At 58.8% G+C, this 8,496-nt stretch overlaps 1 protein-coding gene across 2 annotated transcripts in view; it reads right to left on the bottom strand.

Annotated features, from left to right (window-relative positions):
* Nucleotides 1–255: 255 nt before the first annotated feature.
* Nucleotides 256–8,496, bottom strand: part of HAPLN3 (hyaluronan and proteoglycan link protein 3) — an 11,831-nt gene continuing 3,590 nt past the window's right edge. The window contains exons 2-5 of one of the 2 annotated variants that reach the window (XM_034784682.1): nucleotides 6,933–7,090; nucleotides 4,911–5,279; nucleotides 2,736–3,038; nucleotides 256–1,635 (exon numbers count right to left, since the gene is read on the bottom strand). In XM_034784682.1, the coding sequence (XP_034640573.1) occupies nucleotides 1,355–1,635; nucleotides 2,736–3,038; nucleotides 4,911–5,279; nucleotides 6,933–7,062 (1,083 nt within the window). In that variant the 5' untranslated portion in view covers nucleotides 7,063–7,090 and the 3' untranslated portion in view covers nucleotides 256–1,354. The remainder of the gene's footprint in view (nucleotides 1,636–2,735; nucleotides 3,039–4,910; nucleotides 5,280–6,932; nucleotides 7,091–8,496) is intronic. The other variant, XM_034784683.1, reaches the window with a different exon arrangement.

Genomic DNA, 8,496 nt, shown 5'->3' with positions numbered 1-8,496 from the left:
TGCCCTAATCCCCAGCCTACCCCCTGGGCCTGCTATGCCATATGGCTTTGTTCATACACAGCTCTGCTGATGCCCTTCGGTTCTTATCTCCAACACCTCCTGCTCATCCAAGTCCTGGGTGCCCCACTTTGAGCCTAGTACCCCGAGTGCATTCCCTTTCTAAAATCCTTCGCAGAGTGGTGCCCCCAGAGCTGCTGCCGGGGAGAACACAGCAGAAGTTGTCCTACCACCCAGGACACGGTTGCACATCTCTGGGGCTTTCTCCAATGCTTTATTTGAAGAGGTCCAGGAGAATACATCTTTTCACAACAAAACGCACAAAGACCGAGCCCCTGGGATTCAAGTGGTGTCTGGGAGAGGGGCCCATGGAGAACAAGGCAGGTAAACCGGAGAGTTCCACCCACTACACACATAGTAGCACCTTTCAGTGCCCTTGGAAACCGCCAACCTCAGATTGGAGTCTCAGAGAGTCGAAACACAACCAGATCCTGCAAGGAAGGGAAGGGAGAGAAAGAAGGGACTGGAGGGGGGCGGGCGGGGGAGAGAGGGAGTCTCCCGGGACGCACGAGGCCTAAGCTGTGTTAGCTCTGGGCCTCTATGCTTAGAATTATGCCTAATATCTCTGACCTCATCTGTGCTTCATTGGGAGAGGAAGGGGAAGGACTTCGGTGAGCTGTGAGTCAGTTGTGTGTGGTTGATCATTCGCTCACATTAACTGGGGGATGGGGGAGAGTGACCCGCCTTACTCTAAATTCCGGCTTGCAGTTGATTTGATGCCTTCTGTGCTGGCTGGGATGGGACTGGCTTGGATGGGATGGCAGAGCAGTCTGTGCATTAGAAACAGCTGTTCCCCTTTGGTGCCGGTGAAACTGGAGCACGTCCAGGGGACATCTGCCTTTGCCATCAACCAATCGCGCGCTCTGTGCTTCTCCAATGCCTGGATGCGTCACTGCTAGGAAATGACTGTCTAGCCCAAGTGGACGTGTGTGAGCCTGTCACTTTTTATCTAGATGACCCTGTGACAAAGGGATGGAGCCACCTGGTAGCAGACACCAAGCTCCCCAACTCGAAATATCATCTTAGTCTCTCTCCACTGTCTGGGTGGAAGGAGATCTGGTGCCCCATTCCCAGCCCAGGAGAGAGACGCACAGGTGGCAATCGGCTGATTAGTGAGACGCCATGGCCCAGCAACCTGAAGAAATTTCCCTTTAGTGAAAAAAATGTAAAATTAAAAAAAAAAAAAACAATTGAAATTAAAAAATACCCCAACACCCCGGAAACCTGATCCTTTAAATCCAGGCAGCACCAGGCAGGGAAGTGTCCACTGGCAAAGAGGGAGGCCCCTCCCCATTCCTTAGTTCAGCTTGTAGCAATACACCCCAAACTTGCCCTTGTCGGGAAAGCCGAAACTCCGGACCCCCGGCTCTGGTGGGCCGCAGTTGGGCCGGGGGAAGGCAATGGGATAGCGGATGCTGCCATCTGCCAGCCAGCCAGCATCGCAGCGATCCAGGCTGAAGAACTTCCACGCCGCATAGAGCTGCCCCACCTTGGCAATTTCAGCCCTGTCATCCTGGCAGGCCTGCTTGGCCTCTTCCAACGTCAGCTTCTCCGGGTGAACCAGGTAGTAAACTTTCCCTGGAGGGGAGAGGCAGAGGGGGTGGTCACTGGGAGCCGGAGGGACACTGAGCATGGCCGGCCCTGCACAAAAACCCCTCACTCGCAGGAGGTGCTAGAAATGGGGGTTCACCCCATCTCTGCCTGGATTCAACATAAGTTAGGGAATTCAGAAACAACAGGCCATGTTCTCCCTGCCCCCCAGCCATAGGAATGGGGAAGGAGCCAAAGGGATTTTGTACCATCTAAACCAGGGGTGGGCAAATTACGGCCCAGGGACCACATCTGGCCCTTCAGACATTTTAATCCGGCCCTCGAGCTTCCGCCAGGGAGCAGGGTCCGGGGCTTGCCCCGCTCCGGTGCTCCAGCCTGGGAGTGGGGTTGGGGGCTTGCTCTGCGCATGATGTGGCTCCGCGCGGCTCCCGGAAGCAGCAGTCTGTCCCCACTCTGGCTCCTACATGTAGGGGCAGCCAGGGGGCGCCACATGCTGCCCCCGCCCCAAGTGCCTCCCCCGTAGCTCCCATTAGCTGGGAACCACAGCCAATGGGAGCTACAGGGGTGGCACCCGCGGACGGGGCAGCATGCAGAGCCGCTTGGCCGTGCCTCCACGTAGGAGATGGAGGGGGGACATGCCGCTGCTTCTGGGAGCTGCTTGAGGTAAGTGCCGCCCGGAGCCTGTATCCCTGACCCCCTCCTGTGCCCCAACGTCCTGCCCCAGCCCTGATCCCCCCCTTCTGTCCTCCGAACCCCTCAGTCCCAGTCTGGAGCACCCTCCTGCACCCCAAACCTCTCATCCCACCCCAGAGCTCATTTCAGGCTGGGCAATGGAGGAGAATCCCAGATCTAACTGAAGTTGCTCTGAGAATTTAGGGAGGTGGATGGAATTACCCAGGTTAGAATTTGGCTGGGTCAAACATCCCAACTCTTAGAGAAGTTCTACTGGGTCTTTGCAGGCCCTCAGTTTTACATTTCAGCGGAGAGGTGTCCCTTCCAACAGGCAGCACCCCTTGCCACCACACTGTGTCCTGAGAACAAAGCGCCCCCCTACTGGTCACCCCCCTTCTCTGCAGCATCAAGCCGGGCTCCCGCCTAATTATGAGCCCTGCAGATGCCAGACTCACCTTTCAGAGCAGAGGAGAAGCAGAAAACATCAAAGTAGTGCAGGTTCTTGTGGCGCTCGCCATAGCTCCGAATGCCAGGGGCCAGCCTCTTGCCGCCACAGGGCTCCCGGGGCAGGGAGATGGGGTACTGCACTGTCCCATCCAGCAGCCAGCCGGCGTTGCACCAGTCCAGCCCCTCCTCCCAGGACTTGAAGAGCTGCTCGAAGGATGCGATCACAGCGTCCTGCTCCTCGCAAGCTTTCTTGGCTTCATGGAAGTTGAGTCGATAGCGGCCGTGGTGAGGCTGGTATGGGAAAACCACCCCTGGAGGGAAAGAGAGAGGGATTGGCTGAGTCACAGAGCCACTGTGAAGGGTAGCCCCCTCTGGCTATGCCCTCAACCTGACACACGCCCCTGAGATGGACGGTACAGATCTCCACCGACAAACCCAGTATGAGGCTCCCAGCAAGCAGAGGGTGTTAGAGCAGCATCCTGCCCCCTCCCAGGCTCATGCCTCCAAACTCACTGGAGCGAGGCCTAGGCACAGATGAACCCCAAACTGTGCTGGGGTTCAGAGACGTCCCAGAAGGGTCTCCAAAGCCCCTTGTGAGAACAGCCTCTCTCCTGGGGTTTCACTCATCGGATCATCCAGGAAAGAAAGGCCCCTGAGTGCCCAGGATCTCATCTGAGTTCAGCACAGCCCCTGTCTTCTTGGAATCAAGTGGCCAGTCCAAAGACCAAAGGGACTGGCAGCATCAGCCCAAAGGGACAATGACACATGTCAATGGTGACACCTGGTGGCCAGAGTGAGGCATGATCACTGCGTGCTCAGAGTTAATTGAGAGAGCTTTGAAGGCCGGTGTGAGTAGCCAGCGAACTTGCCCCCACTCAAAGCCTTCGTCCTCCAAATGGCTGGAAGGCGGCTTGGTACAAGTCCCTCTGCTGCAGAGCGAGTGGGTGGCACTGGGTCAGGAACACAACAAGGTGGCAGGAAATGGGACATTTCCCACCGTTCTGGGTTGGTGTGAGTCTGGGACCATGATACGGAGCTGGGGTCTGAGCCTATAGAGAAGGAGAACATCCTAGGGGGTGACTTTCCGTCTGGATCATAGAGCCACAGGTGGGATATTTCACCCCCTTCTTAGTCTCTTTCTCCAGCACCAATTCCCTGTGCATTGTGCCCTGCGCTGCACAGATTCAGCAATGGGAAATTAGGCCGGGGGGTGTGTGTGTGTGGAGGGGACACACACGTGTTCTGTGGTCTGATGCCCCCTCCTTCCACCTGTGAGAGCTACCACCTTAAAAAAACCCACTACAGTATGGCATAGCGACAGGCCCCCAGTCCTGCAGCAACACAAATGGATGTCACACCGTGCCCCCGGGGTTGGAGGTCACTGTTAGCAAGACTTGACCGTGGAGCCTTTGGGTCTTTAAACAGCCACCTCTTCTATTTGGGGTAAAACACACAGCTTTGTTAGCACAAAGCCAGCAGCAGACTCCTATACCCAACCTCCACTAGGGGGAGCCACACTGAGTGGCTGTAGGTTACAGGTGCACTTCATAATGCGCCCATCGTGCGAGTGTCGGCTGCACTGGATGGAGGATGAGCCACAGAAGTCTAGTGCAGTGTTATTTGCATGCTGCAGTAGTACTGTACCTAAGGGCCCCAGTCAAAGATCAGAGCCCCACTGTGCTCAGTGCTGTACAAACAAGGAATAAGAAGACAGCCCTTCTTTCTCCCTGCCCCAAGGAGCTCCTGCGAGTCTAACCTGCCATAACGCAAGTGCAAGGTGATGGCACGTGGCAATAACACTACAGGGATACCGATCTGGGTGGGCAGGGCCATAGGATTTGGTGGCAATTTTTATGAGGAAGGGGCTCCTTCCTTCACTCTCACTCATCCACTGGGAGAGCATCTGTGGGGGAGCTTCTTCCTGAACCTCTGTGTCGTGGCACACGTATAACCCCAGTGTTGGCTGGGCATGGGAGTGACCCAGCAAGGGGCAGCCGCAGAAGGACCCAGAACCTATGCTGATCCCACTCAGGAGCCTCAAAGGGGACAGCTTCTTGGATGCCTGTTACTGTCCCCAGGGGCTGTAACCCCGTGTGTAACCTCTGTGTGAGGGGGAGTTGCCCCATCTGTTCCCCTGCCCCTTCTCCCCCACCCCCCATGGCACTGGACGCCGGCCCACTCACCTCGCAGCTCCAGCTCCACAATGCCACTCTCGTCCTCCAGCCCGTCGATCACCTCGCAGCGGTACTTGCCGTAGTCCTGCAGGCGCAGGTCGCTGATCACCAGGGACGCCTCCTGCTCGCCCCGCTGGCGCAGGTGCACGCGGCCCCGGAACTCGCCGAAGCTGCGGTGCTTGAGCCCAATGGCCACCAGCACGTCCCGCTCCTTGGTGTTGTCCTCCCGCAGCTTGGACCACTTGATGCGGATCTTGCGCGGCGTCTCCAGCTTGGGCTCATAGTGGTAGCGGCAGGGCAGCGTGACGTTGGCGCCACGGTAGGTGAAGATGGCGTCTTCCGGGGTCTCCACCACCAGCTTCACGCCATTGAAGTGAACTGGTGGGGGAAAGAGGGGAAAGGGAGAATGAGCACTGCCAGGGGACCCCATCCCTCCAGCTCAGGACTCTTCTGCAGCCCACGGGGAGTGGATTCCCCACGTATGCTACAAGGAGGGGGCAGCCTACCCCAGAGGCATCCCCTGGTTCTAAGGCAGTTACTGTCCAGCAGGGCAGCCAAGCACCCACCAGCGGCCGCAGGGCACCTGGGAAGAGCTCAGGGCCGGCTCCGGGCACCAGCTTAACAAGCAGGTGCTTGGGGCGGCCAAGGGAGAGGGGCGGCACCTGCAGCAATTTGGGGGCGGCAGGTCCCTCACTCCCTCTAGGAGCAAAGGACCTGCCACTGAACTGCCGCCACCAATCGTGGCTTTTTTTTTTTTTTTTGCTGGAGGCGGCAGAAATGCTGGCGCCGGCCCTGGAAGAGCTAGATGTGTATAGGGAGGGGAGGAAGGAGCAATCTGCCCTGCTCTGAGCACGGTAACTCCTGCAACTGACCACACCATTGATTGACACCAATCTGGCCCTGTGAGCCCCACCTCCTGCACTCTTGTTCCCACCCCCCTTGTACTCTGCTCCTTCCCTCACACTATCTACCGCCTCCTCCTGCACTCGCTCACCACCACCTGCCGCCATTCATCATCACTTCCTCCCTCGGCGCGCACCCTCCCAGCGCATGGAGGAGAGGGGTGGAGAGAAAGGGAGGCAGGTGGCATCAGATACTGCTGGGGTTAGAGGGAATCCAGTGCCCAGCAGAGGGCAACTTCCCTATGGAGCAGCAGCTATCTGAGCCCAGTACCCACCAGCTGCACAAGCATGCGAACCTGAGATCCCTGGGAGGGAAAAGACTTGTTCAGGGTGGAACAAGGGGGTAGAACTGAGAGCCCTGGATGGGATATTTGGCCTGCATCTCAGGAAGCCCTTTCGGACAGCAAACCCCCGTTAGGCTGAGCCGTCATCTCACAAGGGAAGGGGTGCGAGTCGCTGGGGCCGCTTGCAACCAGAGGAGACGAATCTCCAGGGAATAGGCTGCAGGGCCCAATCCAGCCCCAGCCCTATGGGCAAGAGGGTGGACCCAACCGGATGGGAGCTCCTCAGCTGCTCCACCTCCACCAAGAGGAGGGGACCCAGGAGGAGTGAGACGGAGGAATGGGGCAGAGGACCCCATCAGACCAGGTTCAAATCAGTTCCATTCTATTCCCCCAGGGATCTTCCAACTGGGGCGAAAGCCAAGGGGACACAGTCCTGGCATCTTGGCAGGGCAGAGGAGGGCAAGAGGAGATTTCCAGGGAAGGTGACGGGAGAAACTCCCCTACGTTCCACCCGGAGGAGGGGCGCTTTATGGGAGGGGGATGATACCAGCTGGCTGTGGGGAGCAACAGCCCCAACATGCCTGGTGTGAGCCTGGCAACAGTCATCCTCTTCCTCTGAATTACCCACCCGAAGTTAGGAGGCAAAGACCCTCCACTCGCACCCACATCCTCTGCCCCGCAACTGCCCCAGCCTCCTTCTCAACAGCTCCCACCCCCACCTCACCCCGATCTACGTCTACTGGCAACACTCCCATCTTTCACACCCACGTGCCTGCTGCCTCAGGAACTGGGGAAGGGCAGTGGGTGAGCGATGCCTTCGGCCCTGCCCTCCCCACCACACGCACCTTCGCCGTTGCCATTGCCGTTGCCCTTGTCGTTCATGACGTGGTCGTAGTAGAAGCCGTTGTAGAAGGGGAGCCCACAGAAGCCTCTGCCCAGCTGCAGCAGCATCACAACCAGAGACAGCAGCAGCATTGCTCCTGGGAGGCGGAGGAACACCTGTCTGTCCAAGAGAATGAGGAGGCTGTGTCAGTGCACAGGGGGTGTCTCCCCATCAGTCCAGCCCCTGCTAGTTCACCTGCAGCGTTGCACAAGCGAGTCGCTCTGTGTGCACTTCTCGCATACTCGCCTGTGCACACGCACAGGAGAGAATTGACATGTGCACAAGTCAGTTTGCACCCACCGCTGGGCTTGTCGCTAGTGCACACACACCGTACAGGCTGCCTGCACATGCACCGTTTGAAAATACTCCTCTACTGTTTAAAGTATATCCTGCTGGGAGAGGCTAGGCCTCGTATAGCAGGGAGCTATTTCACAGCCAGAACTCCGACTGCCATCCCCCACAGTGCCTGCTTAGGGTTGCCAACTTTCTACTTGCACAAAACCCGAACACCCTAGGCCTGCCCCTTCCCCAAGACCCCGCCCACTACATTCCCGCTCACTCTTCCCCACCCTCGCTCACTTTCACAGGGCTGGGGCAGGGAGTTGGGGTGCGGGAGAGTGTGGGTTTTGGGTGGGGCCACAAATGAGGGGTTCAGGGTGCAGGAGGCGGCTCTGGGTTCTGGCTGGGGGTGGGGTCTCTGAATGGGGGTGCAGGCTCTGGGGTGGGGCCAGGGATGAAGGGGGGTTGGGGTGCATGAGGGGGCTCCAGGCTGGGAGAGTGGGGCTGGGGATGAGGGGCGTTGGGGTGCATGAGGGGGCTCCAGGCTGGGGGGGTGGGGCCGAGGGATTTGGAGTGCAGGAGGGGGCTGTGGGTTGAGGCAGGGGTTTGAGGTTTGGGAGGGGGTATGGGCTCTGGGCTGGGGGTGCAGGTTCTGGGGGGGGGCTGGGGATGAGGGTTCAGGGTGTGGGATGGGAGGGCTGGGGCAGGGGGTTGGGGCTAGGGGTTGGGGCGTGGGCTTACCTCTGGCGGCTCCCAGTCAGCGGCACAGCGGAGCTAAGGCAAGCTAGTCCCTACCTGTCCTGGCTCCGCGCTTCGCCCTGGAAGCCATCAGCAGGCCCAGCTCCTAGGTTGGGGGGCCAGGAGGCTCTGCACAGTGCTGTCACCCGCAGGCACCACCCCCGCTGGCCCCATTGGCCATGGTTCCCAGCCAATGGGAGTGTGGAGCCAGTGCTCAGGAAGGGGGCAGCACGTGGAGCCTCCTGTCCCCAAACCTAGGAGCCAGATCTACTGGCTGCTTCTGGGGCACAGCGCAGAGCCAGGACCAGTAGGGACTATCCTGCTTTAGCCTCGCAGCACCGCCGACCGGAATTTTAACGGCCCAGTCGGCAGTGCTGACCGGAGCCACCAAGGTCCCTTTTTGACCGGGCATTCTGGTCGAAAACTGGATGCCTGGAAACCCTATGCCTGTTGCAGGGGCTCCCCACCACCAGCGCTCCCACCAGGGCCGGCTCTAACTTTTTTGCCGC

The sequence above is a fragment of the Trachemys scripta genome, chromosome 10, assembly GCF_013100865.1.
Source record: "Trachemys scripta elegans isolate TJP31775 chromosome 10, CAS_Tse_1.0, whole genome shotgun sequence".
NCBI lineage: Eukaryota > Metazoa > Chordata > Testudines > Emydidae > Trachemys > Trachemys scripta.
This window is presented reverse-complemented; position numbering and strand designations above follow the sequence as displayed.